The 18,372-nt window shown below is 40.0% G+C and overlaps 2 protein-coding genes across 2 annotated transcripts; both read left to right on the top strand.

Moving 5' to 3' along the window:
- The first annotated feature begins 3,595 nt into the window (after positions 1-3,595).
- LOC146381180 (serine/threonine-protein kinase pim-1-like) lies at positions 3,596-4,816 on the top strand. Its single transcript, XM_084938607.1, has 6 exons — positions 3,596-3,604; positions 3,721-3,768; positions 3,872-4,090; positions 4,198-4,378; positions 4,465-4,635; positions 4,725-4,816. Exons 1-6 carry the CDS (start codon positions 3,596-3,598, stop codon positions 4,814-4,816), a joined length of 720 nt encoding a protein of 239 aa, XP_084794733.1.
- Positions 4,817-8,749: 3,933 nt separating this feature from the next.
- Positions 8,750-9,970, top strand: LOC146381179 (serine/threonine-protein kinase pim-1-like). Its single transcript, XM_084938606.1, has 6 exons — positions 8,750-8,758; positions 8,875-8,922; positions 9,026-9,244; positions 9,352-9,532; positions 9,619-9,789; positions 9,879-9,970. The coding sequence occupies exons 1-6, from the start codon at positions 8,750-8,752 to the stop codon at positions 9,968-9,970; spliced, it is 720 nt and encodes a 239-aa protein (XP_084794732.1).
- Positions 9,971-18,372: the final 8,402 nt, after the last annotated feature.

The raw sequence follows: 18,372 nt of genomic DNA, 5'->3' as shown, positions 1-18,372 counted from the left end.
AATAAAATACTTTAATGTAATCAAATAAAATTTAGTAAAAGTCTGAACATTTAATTTCCATCAAAATAAAACTTGTTAAATTCAACTTTGGTGAGAATACTCTTTTATTACCATTTCAAGGATTGTTTTTTACCCAAAAAAGAAGAAAACTGAAAATGAATCAGGTTAAAGTATAACTACTGGCCAGAGGTGGAAAGAGTACTAAAATATTTTACTCAAGTAAAAGTACTATTACTTTGCTGAAATTTTACTCAAGTACAAGTAAAATTACCTGTCTAAAAATGTACTCAAGTAAAAGTAAAAAGTAGCTCATTTCAAATGTACTCCGAGTAAAAGTTACATAGTTACTTTTCTGTCAGCAGGAGGACAGCCGCTTCTGAGTAGTGCAAAAAAAGACAGTGGGATATAAATCTCAAAGTAGTTCTTTTTTAGTGAAAAGAAAAACTTACAAATTAAAGTGCAGTGGCAGTTAAACTGCAAGTCTATACATGAAAATGGATAATGGTCACCAAACCAATCAACCAAACTGTCAGGTATCACAGTGTTTTCAATACAAAACCATATCATTCTTTCACATGAGAATGTGTTCTAAACTGTCAAATAAGAGAACAAGTACTGAACTGAACGGCAGCTGCTTTAAAAATGTTTTTTCATTTTTTAAACTTGGCCCTGCCCTACTGTACCTCTAGATTAAAGTTCCTGTGTCCATCCTAGAGTGTTACTCTCTGAACTTCCTGTTAATTTTGAGGAGCAGTTGATTTTCAAAGTTAGTAGAGTTCATCCTTGCTCACTTTGCAGTGAACAGTAGTCCAGCACAGCTAAAGAGACGCTCGAAGGCAGCTGAGGCAGGCAGGCCAGTGTTAAGTTTGAGAGAAAGTTTTTTGACGTCCCTAATAAGACATCAATGCATTACATAGCTACCGCTGGTAAATTATACCAATATACCTCGTGTTTTGTTTTATTGGACAGTAACAGGCTAGTTAACGGGAGGTTGCAAGTGCTAATTAACAAGTAACAGAAGTCAGCTGTCTTTGACTAATCTAAGGTAAGTGAGCGCTCTGTTATTCTTTTGCCTGCAGTGTGAACATATGTGGGTTAAGTAAGAAAGTAGCCGCTTCTGTCTTTAATTTAACTATTTTTTAAATAAATTATTATTATTAACAAACAGGAAAAACGTAGGTAAACACATTTTCTTTTGGCAATTTACCAACCCAGTAAAAAAAATGTAAGTTGCGTGGACAACAACGTGCCCGATTACAGCAAGTTGCTAGTACCAACCAACGTTATCTGTGTTCTTCACAGATGTCTTAACGTAATGTGATTCATTTGCACACAGCCTCTTTGCTACCATAACGGTACGAGTTGTATTTAACTTACCTCTACATGCTTGCGCAGGTTTGATGTGGAATTTTTAAAAGCTGCTAACTCGGTCTCTCTGGGCAAACACAGCTTACACTGCATAATAAAGCTGTTGCCTTTCTTGCACTTGAAGCCGAAATGGTCCCTTAAATACGGCCAGGGGTTCACATCCGTTTCTTCCAGTTCAGGGTCAGCAGAATTCGACGGGGCTTCTTTTTTCGCTGGATCCGAAACACCGATGTCAGACTCCATCTTTAACGTGACCTTGGCGCCAATTTGTTCTACTGCCCATCATTCCCTGCAGTATTTCTGAAGCGCAATGGTTTTTTTTTATTTTTAATTTACTCAGTAACGGGTGTGATTGAAAACGTAGCGAACTACAATACTTTTTAAAAAATATACTTAAGTAAAAGTAAGATTACAGACTTAAAAATGACTTTAAAAAGTACAAATACACAAAAAAACTACTCAATTACAGTAACGCAACTAAATGTAATTTGTTACTTTCCACCTCTGCTACTGGCCTGCATTTACCAGTAAGTACAAACTCTCCACAAGTACCACTTAACTCAGGTTTCCCACGGCACCTGTGCAGAGTTTCTGTTTATGACCGTGCTCTTGTTTAAGTTGACTCCTCTCATTAATAAATCTTGTAAATAGTTCAAGCGATTTGCAGATGAATTAATGTACTTTAATATAAAAATGGAAGGTGATACAACCTCAAAAGCGTGGTTGCCTCTAGATTTAAAAAGAGAAATAAGGTCTAGTAGTTTCACTATATAAAGAATAAATGCAAAATTTAAAAAGAACTGTTATAGCTGGATATATCGACGACTTATTCAATTATATGAAATGTTATGGCTTCGTGTGCCACAGTGTTTTTCTTTAAACTACTTGGGAACACTTTTACTGGCAGTCGGTGATGTCACTGAAAGGCAAGATTCTGTTGCCATAGTCTCCTGAGTTTATTTTGAAAGCTCACTTACAGAACTCGCTTAAACAGCTTAGAAAGGACCAGCACACACATTTGAAGAAATATTCACTACGTTTTCCTGTTTCAAACATTGTAAAAATTAAGATGAACAAGGAAACGAGAAAAAGTACAAGTCCAGCAGATAAGAAAGATCCAGGAGATCAAAGTAAGTAAACAAATACATCAAATCTGTGTAAAATCCCCCAAATAACAGAATCTACATTTCTAAAAATGTTGACACTCTGTGTAAAAATGAATCATTTGAATCCTGTGTTTGAGTGAAAATAGCAGAAATACAACATGTCTAATCAAAGAAAGGTTACTGGGGCACTTTGTCTTTGGTAAAATAACGGGACAAGTTTATTCTTGGACTCAGCAGTAAAAACAGACCAACAAGTGTCATGAAGATCTAAGACTTAGTAGACCTAGTATGGACTGGTGTTGCTCTGTTTTTATCAAAAGGATAAACTTATTAGAATGCCATCAAAATCCTTCCAGTCCTGATGTCGAGCACTCTTTTTTACTACTGTGTTGTTGTTGTTGTTGTTGACAGACTCTAAGAACAGGATGGCTAAAAGAAAGGCCAGTCCTGAAAGGAAGACCCCCGTAAAAAGGAGGAGGGTCACTGAGCAGGCTGCTCCTTCCACCAGCTCAGACGCTCATGAGGTCAAAGGAGTGAAGCGTAAGGTCCAGCAAGATGCAGCGGGCACAACCAGTCCAGCAAAGAAGCCTAAACTTGCTGAGCCTACGAGCGGTGACAAGGAGCAAGCGTCTTCCTCCTTGGACGCTGGTAAAGGTAGACTAATTAGTTGAGTGAGGGGTAGATTAAGGAGATGAAGGAGATATTTGTGTCTATGATCTAATGAGCTGATGTGCTTTTGGTGTTTTCCACATCTGCAGACTGCAGTCAAAGCACAAATGGGTGCATGAAAGATGGCAGGAGGAAGTCTGCAGGAGACAGCAAAGAGCCACCCAAGAGAAAGAAAGGGGACAAAACCAAACACAGCGCCCAAACTTCAGCAGCTGACCAGAGACGTAAGTAGCAAGCAGCTTGGCTTTTATACTCTGGTGAAGAGCAAAATGAACATTTAGGCTACAGCAGAGAGTCATTTGTGTCACAGCTGTAGTAAAACAACATGTGTGTTTGTCTTTTCAGGTGAATTCCAGGCCAGATACGTGGAGGAGCACCATCTTGGAGGAGGCGGCTGTGGAGCAGTGTTTGCTGGCTACCGGATAACGGATCGTTGCCCAGTAAGTGTTCAGATGGTGGGAGTAAGACAGGCAGTAACGCAGATAACGGATAATATCGTAAGCTGAGACGTGTGCTGTTTCACACCTTTAGTGATGTCATACGGAGGAAATGCTCACCAATGCTCTGTGTCTTTTAGGTAGCCATCAAACACATTCCAAAGGACAGAATCCCCATCAAAGTGACGGTAAGTGTGCAACACTTGAACTGTTTTTACATTCCTGGACTGAGTGCAGCGTTCACCTGTGGAACGTCTCTTCCTCATCATCCACTTTGTTGGAATATATCAGGGTGAAAACGGGAAGCGGGTCTCGGTGGAAGTGGCCATTATGCTGAAGCTTGCAGCTGAAGCGGATGGACCAGTGGGAGCGTCAGCACCCGTGTCTCTGCTGGACTGGTTTGACCTCGGCACAGAGCTGATCCTGGTGCTGGAGAGACCCATCCCCGCTGTGGACCTGCATGATTACATAACAGCAAATGGAGGATGTTTACCAGAGGAAAAGGCCAAGGTAAGTTGACTGGAAGAGCCTTAGACTGTACAGCATTCAATCAAAGCACAGAGTATCAGAGAAGCGTCAACCCATTGACTCATTACTGTCTTTTTCATCTTTTCCAGGTCATTCTGAAGCAGCTGGTTGATGCAGCGAAGCACCTGGAGGATAAACACATCTTTCACCGGGACATCAAGAGTGAGAACATTCTGATTGAGACCGGCTCAGATGTGCCTCGTGTTCGCATCATCGACTTTGGACTGAGCTGCTTTGCTAAGGAGCGATCGGTGTACCGCCTCTTCTATGGTAACATATTCAGCTCCTGCTCTTCACACATGTAGCAATTTGTGCCTTTTGTTTTACAAGAAATTGTCATTGTGTCTGTTTATTAGGTACACCTATTCACACCCCTCCCGAATGTTACGGCCGCAAAAAATACAGGGCTGGACCCACCACGGTGTGGCAAATGGGAGTGGTGCTGTATGAAGCGCTTCATGTGGGGGACTTTAATACCATGACGTTCCTCCAAAAGGAACTGAAATTCAACAAGGATCTGTCGCCACGTAAGAAAACGTCACGCTTCAACATTCACTGATGGCTTGGATCACTGGAACTATCATCTTCATCTTTTTCCTCCTTTCTTTCTCTCCAGACTGCCGGAACTTCTTGGACGCATGTTTAACCAACGTCCCGGAGAAGCGCCCAACGCTGGGGGACCTCCAGCTTCACCCCTGGCTCAGATAAACCCGTCTCTCTCACACACAGACACACACTTCATATATTGTCATATAAGTGTGATACATTATCTAACTTTCTTTTCTTTGTCTTTTTTTTTTTTTTTTTGTCTTTTTTACAGGAAAAAATTGTTTTTAGTTTTTTTGGCCTATTCTAAATTTTGTTGTCCTGGAGTTCCTGTAACCCCCCCCCAGCCGTCCCAGGAAAGGGGATCTCTCTTTGAATGGGCTTTCCCGAGGTTTCTTCCCATCGATCTGGCCCCCCGGGGAGTTTTTCCTCGTCTTCATAGAGAGCTTGGGCTGGGTCAGGAGCTCCATCAAAATTGGCCTAATTTGATTAGTTAAATGTAATAAAATACTTTAATGTAATCAAATAAAATTTAGTAAAAGTCTGAACATTTAATTTCCATCAAAATAAAACTTGTTAAATTCAACTTTGGTGAGAATACTCTTTTATTACCATTTCAAGGATTGTTTTTTACCCAAAAAAGAAGAAAACTGAAAATGAATCAGGTTAAAGTATAACTACTGGCCAGAGGTGGAAAGAGTACTAAAATATTTTACTCAAGTAAAAGTACTATTACTTTGCTGAAATTTTACTCAAGTACAAGTAAAATTACCTGTCTAAAAATGTACTCAAGTAAAAGTAAAAAGTAGCTCATTTCAAATGTACTCCGAGTAAAAGTTACATAGTTACTTTTCTGTCAGCAGGAGGACAGCCGCTTCTGAGTAGTGCAAAAAAAGACAGTGGGATATAAATCTCAAAGTAGTTCTTTTTTAGTGAAAAGAAAAACTTACAAATTAAAGTGCAGTGGCAGTTAAACTGCAAGTCTATACATGAAAATGGATAATGGTCACCAAACCAATCAACCAAACTGTCAGGTATCACAGTGTTTTCAATACAAAACCATATCATTCTTTCACATGAGAATGTGTTCTAAACTGTCAAATAAGAGAACAAGTACTGAACTGAACGGCAGCTGCTTTAAAAATGTTTTTTCATTTTTTAAACTTGGCCCTGCCCTACTGTACCTCTAGATTAAAGTTCCTGTGTCCATCCTAGAGTGTTACTCTCTGAACTTCCTGTTAATTTTGAGGAGCAGTTGATTTTCAAAGTTAGTAGAGTTCATCCTTGCTCACTTTGCAGTGAACAGTAGTCCAGCACAGCTAAAGAGACGCTCGAAGGCAGCTGAGGCAGGCAGGCCAGTGTTAAGTTTGAGAGAAAGTTTTTTGACGTCCCTAATAAGACATCAATGCATTACATAGCTACCGCTGGTAAATTATACCAATATACCTCGTGTTTTGTTTTATTGGACAGTAACAGGCTAGTTAACGGGAGGTTGCAAGTGCTAATTAACAAGTAACAGAAGTCAGCTGTCTTTGACTAATCTAAGGTAAGTGAGCGCTCTGTTATTCTTTTGCCTGCAGTGTGAACATATGTGGGTTAAGTAAGAAAGTAGCCGCTTCTGTCTTTAATTTAACTATTTTTTAAATAAATTATTATTATTAACAAACAGGAAAAACGTAGGTAAACACATTTTCTTTTGGCAATTTACCAACCCAGTAAAAAAAATGTAAGTTGCGTGGACAACAACGTGCCCGATTACAGCAAGTTGCTAGTACCAACCAACGTTATCTGTGTTCTTCACAGATGTCTTAACGTAATGTGATTCATTTGCACACAGCCTCTTTGCTACCATAACGGTACGAGTTGTATTTAACTTACCTCTACATGCTTGCGCAGGTTTGATGTGGAATTTTTAAAAGCTGCTAACTCGGTCTCTCTGGGCAAACACAGCTTACACTGCATAATAAAGCTGTTGCCTTTCTTGCACTTGAAGCCGAAATGGTCCCTTAAATACGGCCAGGGGTTCACATCCGTTTCTTCCAGTTCAGGGTCAGCAGAATTCGACGGGGCTTCTTTTTTCGCTGGATCCGAAACACCGATGTCAGACTCCATCTTTAACGTGACCTTGGCGCCAATTTGTTCTACTGCCCATCATTCCCTGCAGTATTTCTGAAGCGCAATGTTTTTTTTTTATTTTTAATTTACTCAGTAACGGGTGTGATTGAAAACGTAGCGAACTACAATACTTTTTAAAAAATATACTTAAGTAAAAGTAAGATTACAGACTTAAAAATGACTTTAAAAAGTACAAATACACAAAAAAACTACTCAATTACAGTAACGCAACTAAATGTAATTTGTTACTTTCCACCTCTGCTACTGGCCTGCATTTACCAGTAAGTACAAACTCTCCACAAGTACCACTTAACTCAGGTTTCCCACGGCACCTGTGCAGAGTTTCTGTTTATGACCGTGCTCTTGTTTAAGTTGACTCCTCTCATTAATAAATCTTGTAAATAGTTCAAGCGATTTGCAGATGAATTAATGTACTTTAATATAAAAATGGAAGGTGATACAACCTCAAAAGCGTGGTTGCCTCTAGATTTAAAAAGAGAAATAAGGTCTAGTAGTTTCACTATATAAAGAATAAATGCAAAATTTAAAAAGAACTGTTATAGCTGGATATATCGACGACTTATTCAATTATATGAAATGTTATGGCTTCGTGTGCCACAGTGTTTTTCTTTAAACTACTTGGGAACACTTTTACTGGCAGTCGGTGATGTCACTGAAAGGCAAGATTCTGTTGCCATAGTCTCCTGAGTTTATTTTGAAAGCTCACTTACAGAACTCGCTTAAACAGCTTAGAAAGGACCAGCACACACATTTGAAGAAATATTCACTACGTTTTCCTGTTTCAAACATTTTAAAAATTAAGATGAACAAGGAAACGAGAAAAAGTACAAGTCCAGCAGATAAGAAAGATCCAGGAGATCAAAGTAAGTGAACAAATACATCAAATCTGTGTAAAATCCCCCAAATAACAGAATCTACATTTCTAAAAATGTTGACACTCTGTGTAAAAATGAATCATTTGAATCCTGTGTTTGAGTGAAAATAGCAGAAATACAACATGTCTAATCAAAGAAAGGTTACTGGGGCACTTTGTCTTTGGTAAAATAACGGGACAAGTTTATTCTTGGACTCAGCAGTAAAAACAGACCAACAAGTGTCATGAAGATCTAAGACTTAGTAGACCTAGTATGGACTGGTGTTGCTCTGTTTTTATCAAAAGGATAAACTTATTAGAATGCCATCAAAATCCTTCCAGTCCTGATGTCGAGCACTCTTTTTTACTACTGTGTTGTTGTTGTTGTTGTTGACAGACTCTAAGAACAGGATGGCTAAAAGAAAGGCCAGTCCTGAAAGGAAGACCCCCGTAAAAAGGAGGAGGGTCACTGAGCAGGCTGCTCCTTCCACCAGCTCAGACGCTCATGAGGTCAAAGGAGTGAAGCGTAAGGTCCAGCAAGATGCAGCGGGCACAACCAGTCCAGCAAAGAAGCCTAAACTTGCTGAGCCTACGAGCGGTGACAAGGAGCAAGCGTCTTCCTCCTTGGACGCTGGTAAAGGTAGACTAATTAGTTGAGTGAGGGTAGATTAAGGAGATGAAGGAGATATTTGTGTCTATGATCTAATGAGCTGATGTGCTTTTGGTGTTTTCCACATCTGCAGACTGCAGTCAAAGCACAAATGGGTGCATGAAAGATGGCAGGAGGAAGTCTGCAGGAGACAGCAAAGAGCCACCCAAGAGAAAGAAAGGGGACAAAACCAAACACAGCGCCCAAACTTCAGCAGCTGACCAGAGACGTAAGTAGCAAGCAGCTTGGCTTTTATACTCTGGTGAAGAGCAAAATGAACATTTAGGCTACAGCAGAGAGTCATTTGTGTCACAGCTGTAGTAAAACAACACGTGTGTTTGTCTTTTCAGGTGAATTCCAGGCCAGATACGTGGAGGAGCACCATCTTGGAGGAGGCGGCTGTGGAGCAGTGTTTGCTGGCTACCGGATAACGGATCGTTGCCCAGTAAGTGTTCAGATGGTGGGAGTAAGACAGGCAGTAACGCAGATAACGGATAATATCGTAAGCTGAGACGTGTGCTGTTTCACACCTTTAGTGATGTCATACGGAGGAAATGCTCACCAATGCTCTGTGTCTTTTAGGTAGCCATCAAACACATTCCAAAGGACAGAATCCCCATCAAAGTGACGGTAAGTGTGCAACACTTGAACTGTTTTTACATTCCTGGACTGAGTGCAGCGTTCACCTGTGGAACGTCTCTTCCTCATCATCCACTTTGTTGGAATATATCAGGGTGAAAACGGGAAGCGGGTCTCGGTGGAAGTGGCCATTATGCTGAAGCTTGCAGCTGAAGCGGATGGACCAGTGGGAGCGTCAGCACCCGTGTCTCTGCTGGACTGGTTTGACCTCGGCACAGAGCTGATCCTGGTGCTGGAGAGACCCATCCCCGCTGTGGACCTGCATGATTACATAACAGCAAATGGAGGATGTTTACCAGAGGAAAAGGCCAAGGTAAGTTGACTGGAAGAGCCTTAGACTGTACAGCATTCAATCAAAGCACAGAGTATCAGAGAAGCGTCAACCCATTGACTCATTACTGTCTTTTTCATCTTTTCCAGGTCATTCTGAAGCAGCTGGTTGATGCAGCGAAGCACCTGGAGGATAAACACATCTTTCACCGGGACATCAAGAGTGAGAACATTCTGATTGAGACCGGCTCAGATGTGCCTCGTGTTCGCATCATCGACTTTGGACTGAGCTGCTTTGCTAAGGAGCGATCGGTGTACCGCCTCTTCTATGGTAACATATTCAGCTCCTGCTCTTCACACATGTAGCAATTTGTGCCTTTTGTTTTACAAGAAATTGTCATTGTGTCTGTTTATTAGGTACACCTATTCACACCCCTCCCGAATGTTACGGCCGCAAAAAATACAGGGCTGGACCCACCACGGTGTGGCAAATGGGAGTGGTGCTGTATGAAGCGCTTCATGTGGGGGACTTTAATACCATGACGTTCCTCCAAAAGGAACTGAAATTCAACAAGGATCTGTCGCCACGTAAGAAAACGTCACGCTTCAACATTCACTGATGGCTTGGATCACTGGAACTATCATCTTCATCTTTTTCCTCCTTTCTTTCTCTCCAGACTGCCGGAACTTCTTGGACGCATGTTTAACCAACGTCCCGGAGAAGCGCCCAACGCTGGAGGACCTCCAGCTTCACCCCTGGCTCAGATAAACCCGTCTCTCTCACACACAGACACACACTTCATATATTGTCATATAAGTGTGATACATTGCCTAACTTTCTTTTTATTAACTTTTTTACAGGAAAAGTGTGTTATTATTTTTTTTGGCCTATTCTAAATTTTGTTGTCCTGGAGTTCCTGTAACCCCCCCCAGCCGTCCCAGGAAAGGGGATCTCTCTTTGAATGGGCTTTCCCGAGGTTTCTTCCCATCGATCTGGCCCCCCGGGGAGTTTTTCCTCGTCTTCATAGAGAGCTTGGGCTGGGTCAGGAGCTCCATCAAAATTGGCCTAATTTGATTAGTTAAATGTAATAAAGTACTTTAATGTAATCAAATAAAATTTAGTAAAAGTCTGAACATTTAATTTCCATCAAAATAAAACTTGTTAAATTCAACTTTGGTGAGAATACTCTTTTATTACCATTTCAAGGATTGTTTTTTACCCAAAAAAGAAGAAAACTGAAAATGAATCAGGTTAAAGTATAACTACTGGCCAGAGGTGGAAAGAGTACTAAAATATTTTACTCAAGTAAAAGTACTATTACTTTGCTGAAATTTTACTCAAGTACAAGTAAAATTACCTGTCTAAAAATGTACTCAAGTAAAAGTAAAAAGTAGCTCATTTCAAATGTACTCCGAGTAAAAGTTACATAGTTACTTTTCTGTCAGCAGGAGGACAGCCGCTTCTGAGTAGTGCAAAAAAAGACAGTGGGATATAAATCTCAAAGTAGTTCTTTTTTAGTGAAAAGAAAAACTTACAAATTAAAGTGCAGTGGCAGTTAAACTGCAAGTCTATACATGAAAATGGATAATGGTCACCAAACCAATCAACCAAACTGTCAGGTATCACAGTGTTTTCAATACAAAACCATATCATTCTTTCACATGAGAATGTGTTCTAAACTGTCAAATAAGAGAACAAGTACTGAACTGAACGGCAGCTGCTTTAAAAATGTTTTTTCATTTTTTAAACTTGGCCCTGCCCTACTGTACCTCTAGATTAAAGTTCCTGTGTCCATCCTAGAGTGTTACTCTCTGAACTTCCTGTTAATTTTGAGGAGCAGTTGATTTTCAAAGTTAGTAGAGTTCATCCTTGCTCACTTTGCAGTGAACAGTAGTCCAGCACAGCTAAAGAGACGCTCGAAGGCAGCTGAGGCAGGCAGGCCAGTGTTAAGTTTGAGAGAAAGTTTTTTGACGTCCCTAATAAGACATCAATGCATTACATAGCTACCGCTGGTAAATTATACCAATATACCTCGTGTTTTGTTTTATTGGACAGTAACAGGCTAGTTAACGGGAGGTTGCAAGTGCTAATTAACAAGTAACAGAAGTCAGCTGTCTTTGACTAATCTAAGGTAAGTGAGCGCTCTGTTATTCTTTTGCCTGCAGTGTGAACATATGTGGGTTAAGTAAGAAAGTAGCCGCTTCTGTCTTTAATTTAACTATTTTTTAAATAAATTATTATTATTAACAAACAGGAAAAACGTAGGTAAACACATTTTCTTTTGGCAATTTACCAACCCAGTAAAAAAAATGTAAGTTGCGTGGACAACAACGTGCCCGATTACAGCAAGTTGCTAGTACCAACCAACGTTATCTGTGTTCTTCACAGATGTCTTAACGTAATGTGATTCATTTGAACACAGCCTCTTTGCTACCATAACGGTACGAGTTGTATTTAACTTACCTCTACATGCTTGCGCAGGTTTGATGTGGAATTTTTAAAAGCTGCTAACTCGGTCTCTCTGGGCAAACACAGCTTACACTGCATAATAAAGCTGTTGCCTTTCTTGCACTTGAAGCCGAAATGGTCCCTTAAATACGGCCAGGGGTTCACATCCGTTTCTTCGAGTTCAGGGTCAGCAGAATTCGACGGGGCTTCTTTTTTCGCTGGATCCGAAACACCGATGTCAGACTCCATCTTTAACGTGACCTTAGCGCCAATTTGTTCTACTGCCCATCATTCCCTGCAGTATTTCTGAAGCGCAATGTTTTTTTTTTATTTTTAATTTACTCAGTAACGGGTGTGATTGAAAACGTAGCGAACTACAATACTTTTTAAAAAATATACTTAAGTAAAAGTAAAATTACAGACTTAAAAATGACTTTAAAAAGTACAAATACACAAAAAAACTACTCAATTACAGTAACGCAAGTAAATGTAATTCGTTATTTTCCACCTCTGGGTACAAGGTACAAAACTGAAAACACTGGGTCAACGACCCAGGTACCCTAACAATTTCAAACTGCTGTCCATATTTATTACCAGTTCATTTACGTCTAAAATGATGTCTTACTCCGAATTCAATTTTCTTTTTTGCACTCCTTTAGCACTTTTGTTTTGTGCTAAAGGAGTGCAGATTTGATTCCATGTTTTCCAGTTGTGTGTCTGTGTCCATTGCCGTTGCTCTGATTTCAGATTGAGCGCTTGACCATCTTCTTTGTGAGAGCTGATGAAACCAAATATCATCTAGTACAGAAATATCAGGCTCAAATGTCAGAGTTGCTGGACGGCTCAGCTGGTCGCCTCTGTGGCTTTTCATGCAGAGGCTCAGGGTTCAAGTCTGGGTCTTTTTATTTTTCATAGATCATGTATATTTTTAGTTTAGAAGAGCACAATGAATGAGTCCAGCTTAGAGGTGAAGACGGGAAACAAGCACGAAATAGAAGTGATCCTTTACTGTGGCTGATACAAAGCCGCAAAACTATAAAGTCCATAACGGTAAAAAGGAATGCAAAAGCATGAAAGACAGACAATAAATGAATGAAACACCCAAGAGTAAAGTGTGCTGAATGAGAGGAGAACATAACAGAAACACAGTCATACTGCACCCAACTGGGAAGCAAGGACAATGGCCCACATTGTTCCACGAGACAAACTGGACCAGATTAAAAATCTGTGATGTTCTGCTGTCTTTCATATATATATATATATATATATATATATATATATATATATATATATATATATATATATATATATGGCTCAAGAATCTTAAAAATTACTATTCTTTGGTCGTCATAAGAGCTGGAGAAATTGTTTAGAACCTTTCCTTTAGTAAAAGTAGCAAGAAAACACAGATAAACACAGGTACACCCAAGTGAATTCTCAGATACTAACTGATACAGCGTATGCATCTGTTCATATTGCCCATTTTTTTTAAACCATATATGGCAGGAGTTCCCCTCTCCATCACTAAAGACTTCTTTACACTGCACTCCAACTCCTCTACATCACACATGTTGCCTGAGGTGGCTTGCAAGAGAAAACACATCTGTCAAAACAAATCAGAGTGATTGTTTCTTCGCTAATGCTAGCACTATTCCACACAAGACACAGATCGTTTCTGATCTCAGAGCAGTAAAGGCAAAGCCTTGGACAGTTTATCCGGCATGCTGCTCTCAATTAAGGTTCTACGGATGTAAATGGAATCAGAAGCGAGCGGCGTTAATCCAGCTTCCAGAGACAATAGCCAACTGTGGCCACAAGATGGCAGTAATTTAAACAATTGTGCAAACAAGCTAGAAGCTTTATGACAGTGCAGTCCTTGCATGTAAGGCGAGAGATTGCTTCAACTTTGGTCTTAATTAATGTCTGCTTTTTACATTCCATGGGGCAAGCCTGCCTACACACACACACACGCATAGATACAGTGTAATTAAGGGCACAGGTGCGGTCAGAAAACAAGAGAAAGCAATTATAAGCAGGTGAAATAATCACAGAGAAACTGCCTTGCCCTTCCCCACAAAGGATTAGGTGGGAAGTAAAACTGAACACAAAAAAACCCTAAAACATAATCTTAAAAGTACACTGGATGCTGATGGCATGAACACAGAAAAGAAAGAAAGAACAGAAATATGGAATGAACAAAATGCATAAGAAATAACCAACTCAGAATATAAGCTAGGACTAAATAAAGACCAAGGGCTCTAATATTTATGGAGTTTAGAGGCTTTCCTGCTTTAGGCCTAATTGGCAATTAGAACAAACAAAAAAAAAAAACCCCAAAAGAATCAAAATAATAATAAAAAAAGCTAAACAGAAACCCATAATACACCATAGTAACCATAATACACAAAGTTAATAAATGAAGAAACTTGAGATTTACGTGCAGATTGGCAGGAAGTATCAGACAAGTTGGAGAATTCAGCTGGTCATCTCTCTGTGGATTTTAACTCAAAGTTTCAAGCCCAGAAAAACTTATATTATATCATTTTATAATCATAATGTAAGAACCTCCAGGTGCTACTGATTTAGCACCTGGCTCCACAGCTGCACATCTCAGTAGGTTAAATGAAGGGTTAGAGATCAGAGGGTGAGTGTTTCAGACTTCTTGTGCACTGTCCATGAGGAAGTCGGTACTCATCTGTAGTGTCCAGGTAAGAGACACTATAGATGTATAAACCAGCATGAGTATGCTGGTTTATGCTGCAAGTTAGATTTTATGATGGTGTATCCTAACTGCATACGACTCATGCTCAGTGTCTCGCTTTAACAGATAACCCATCTCTGATGCTTCATATGATGATCCACTCCACCCCCTCTTCCTTTCAGCCTTTTTATGTGGCAGGTCTAATCTGCAGGCACTGGAGGGCTGGTGCAGCTCGTTTTCACATCAGTGACACTGATGTGCCAAAAGCCCTCAGAGCCTCTCCTCCCTGAGATACCATTTTGGTTGCTCTTTGATTTGACTTTTGCATACACCATTTTTTTGTTACAACACACTCATTTATACGACTAATTCTGCCGACTACAGACACCACAGTTAGCTTGAGTTCTTTCCTTGTTTATTTATTTAATTTAAAATAAATAGTCTTAGTTGGCATTTGTGTAAATCTCCCTTTTTTAAAGGCCTTGTGACTATTTGTTCACCTGTAGCGGAAAATCCAGCTTGTTTGCACACTCTCCTGGTATAAGTTCCTACATAAGCCCTCTGACTCCCTGTTGGCATTCTTGGTTGCAGTCTCTCTCTCCCTTAGGGTTTGCAGTATATCGAGTGGAGCAGAGCTTCATAGTTACCACTTCATCAAACATGAAGCCTTTTCAAGCACATGCCAGAGCTGTCAGTGTCTCCACGCTTTAAGCAAGACTTGTTTACTATTCTGCATTTTCTTTATTAAACTCATTTTGACCCTCCAGACCTGCTCAGACCTGTATCTCTGGCCCCTGCTTTCCACTCCTGTTGGTACATTCCCTCAGCTTCTTTGCTACAAAACAACAGCCCCCCTTCACCCAGCCTGCCAAACTACCCGCTCTCTTTCTTATTCCCAGGGCGTCAATTAATGCTGTTTTGTCAAAGCTGCTGGCGTGTCTCTGTTACGCAGCAGTTAGTGGTGCATTAGGGCATCACAGTCCGTTCATCTGGGTGTTTTTTTCACACAAGAGATTGCCTCGCTTCACAGCACTGGATACTTGATACACAATCCACTAGACAGTGATGATAGATGATTGACAGGTGTAGTCTTTCTCACACAGTCTTCTGCAGAAGTACAGTAAGGTGTACCTGACTCACAGGTGCTGTCTACGTCCAGATTCTAATGTCCAACATGTCTCCTCATCCTCCGTTCATTTTATCCAAGCTGTCATGGGGTGAAATGTAGGTGCACCCTGGACAGGTCTCTAGTGTATCACAGGGGTAACACTGAGAGACAGCTATCCACTCTCACACCTATGGGTGATTAACCTAACCCATGCATGTGTTTGGAGTGTGGGAAGAAGTCAAAAAGGCCACTCAACCACAGGGAGAAATCTAAACCTCAGTGGCCCCAAATCTAGCAGAATGCACAGTGTGGCCGAAGAACTGGCTTTATAAAGCGGGCTAGATGTTGACTAAATATTCATCAATCCATCTTATAGACAAAATGACAAAACAAAGGTGAAATGAAGTCAAAAGCTAAATACAGTGCAACAAAAGACAAAGACAAAAAACTGCAGTAAGTTCATTTATTTAACAAGTGCATTAAAGCTTTAAAGAAAAAACATCCTGACATTATTCTGCAAGATTTCAATTTTCTTTTTTTGCTCTGTCCTTTGCACTGAAGTGACTGGTGCTGCAAAGAATGAGTCCTCTGTGAAATACCCAACAAATGCAATTTTGCACGAAGCATCTGTATGAAAATGAATGTCCAAAGACAGGAAATAGTTTAATATATGTGAGTAGGTCATGTTCCCCTTGTCCTCTCAGGTTGAGACCAACCACCTTTCATCACCAGATCAGTGGGATTCTTCCTGATGTGTCAGCCTGCCTGTGCAAAAACCTGTGGAAAGCTGAAAGAGCTTATCTGTGCCAAAGCTAGTTAAACTGCATCCAAAGTAACTTTGAATCCTTGGATTGAATATTATTTAATATCTGATGTAACAATTGTTTTTTGTCTCATCTGTTGTATAAACTTGAGTTAAAACTGTAACAGAATTATCAGTCATCAACATAATAGATCTGGCTAACAACCTTCACATAAGGAATTTCAGCTAACACGGGTTAACATGGTCAAACTTTAATATCTAAATCATATCAGTTATGCACAAATGAACATATAATTTATTTTTGCAGGTTTTTTTCAGTTGTCATTGTCTTACCTTCCATCAGATAAGGTAGAAAGAACTCTGAATTTTTCCAAAAAGATTTTGTAGAAAAATTCAATCCTTTGTCATGTTGTCTGTAAAGCTAGATTGGGATGTTTAGTGAGCATTTAATGGCACTTTCTCACTTTCACATATAAACCAGCCTCTGTCACTTTATCGTTCATTTCCTAAGGAGACATCGAACAGGCGACCATCTGCCTTTGACGAAATATATGCTCACTAGATGAAAGCAGCAGAAAGACTTAAATGTGTGCTGACAGTTTCCACATTTACAGTCCTTTGATTCCTTCATGGATGCCATGTTGCTGCTGTTTGTTGCTCAACAGCTTTCTGGAATATCGCTTGACTGTTTTCAAAGAAACAAAATGAAGCAATACCAAACATGTGATGGAGAGGCCTCCAGGAGAACAATGGCTGATTGTGTGTGCCCGAACATCCCCCTCCCCTGCTGACTCAAGGATGCTTCCTGATCTGAGAGCTGAAGAATGTCATGCAGAGTCATCACTTCACTCATGAGCTTAATTAAAAATCCCTTTGTCCATTCAAAAGTGTCAGCTGCAGCTTTAATCTGTTTTATTATGTTCCAAGCAGCAGCAGACGCTGGCAAAGTTTCAAAACTCATTTTCTTTATGAAGCCATTAAAAAGACATTTGTCTAAGTGAATAACAACCTACTATAGAACAAATTAGTCCTACACTTAAAAAGCTATAACCAGCGGTTGTGCCTGATCCAACTTTAACTTTAAATTTGATCTTAATTCCCAAACATGAGAAAGTGGCCAGAGTATTTGCTGATAAAAAGCACAAATTAAATCTTTTTCTTTGGTGTTGTGAAATTTATCCTCAGCACTGTCACATTTTAATCTTCAAATAACATTCATGATCCCAGCTGTGTATTTGAATGAATTTGTCAGTATGCTCCTACAACTTTTCAAAGTTGTTTACATGAATTGGTCCAATATTGTGGCGAGGATAATTGAAGGTTATGTGCATACATCTAATCGTCTAATCACTACAACGTGATGTTTTTGAGTGAGCATTGCCTAAGGGAGCTAGAGTAGCAAGAGTTAATGCCGCAGAGCCGTTACTGTGGAGTATCTTTGCACAAAGTACTTTGAATCATACACAGCAGCAAACCAGATGTTTATATTTAGTTTGAAACAGAACCATGGATGTAACAAAGGATGAAAAATAGCCCAACTGTTATGACTGTAAATTGTAAAGTTTTCACAGGACTGCTGTCATATGAAAAACTAAGTACAAGCCATGAGTCAGTATTTGTAGAGCCACCGTTCGCAGCAATAACTGGAACTATTGAAGTTCCTTTCTGTATGACCTCCAGTCTGTCATATTGTGGGGACATTCTGGCCCACTCAGCTTTACAACAATACATCAGATCATTGAGGTTTGCAGGCATTTATTCATGCACAGCTCTGTGAATGTCTCACCACAGCATTTCAATCAGGCTGACTTCTACATTACGACTGGGTCATTGCAGGACACGTTTCTGATCATTTTTAGTCATTCTGTTGTAGATTTGCTGCTCTGCTTGGGATCATTGTCCTGGTGTATGACTCAGTTTGGTCCAAGCTTTAGTACTTGGACAGATGGCTCGCATTTGACTCCATTATCAGCCCCACAGCACTGATATGCTGCGTTTGGTTTTCCCCAGCGTGGTGGATCATGGTCAGAGATCTCCACTTTGCTCTCATGTGTCCACAGGTCATTGTTCCAGAAGTCTCGTGGTTTGTTCAGATGCAACTTTTCAAAAAAAGCTGTGCTTCCATGTTTGGTTTTGTTTTAGAGATAAGA

The sequence above is a fragment of the Perissodus microlepis genome, chromosome 8 (assembly GCF_051167445.1).
Source record: "Perissodus microlepis isolate ML-2025 ecotype Zambia chromosome 8, ASM5116744v1, whole genome shotgun sequence".
In the NCBI taxonomy this organism is placed as follows: domain Eukaryota; kingdom Metazoa; phylum Chordata; class Actinopteri; order Cichliformes; family Cichlidae; genus Perissodus; species Perissodus microlepis.
The sequence above is the reverse complement of the archived record's forward strand: the minus strand, read 5'-3'. Positions and strand labels throughout refer to the sequence as shown.

What these genes read in the sequence shown, in the direction of transcription:
- LOC146381179 (XM_084938606.1), top strand. An exon ending in GAATCCCCATCAAAGTGACG is followed by an intron (nt 8,923 to 9,025) that starts GTAAGTGTGCAA and finishes GGAATATATCAG; the next exon opens with GGTGAAAACGGGAAGCGGGT. An exon ending in GGTGTACCGCCTCTTCTATG is followed by an intron (nt 9,533 to 9,618) that starts GTAACATATTCA and finishes TCTGTTTATTAG; the next exon opens with GTACACCTATTCACACCCCT.
- LOC146381180 (XM_084938607.1), top strand. An exon ending in GAATCCCCATCAAAGTGACG is followed by an intron (nt 3,769 to 3,871) that starts GTAAGTGTGCAA and finishes GGAATATATCAG; the next exon opens with GGTGAAAACGGGAAGCGGGT. An exon ending in GGTGTACCGCCTCTTCTATG is followed by an intron (nt 4,379 to 4,464) that starts GTAACATATTCA and finishes TCTGTTTATTAG; the next exon opens with GTACACCTATTCACACCCCT.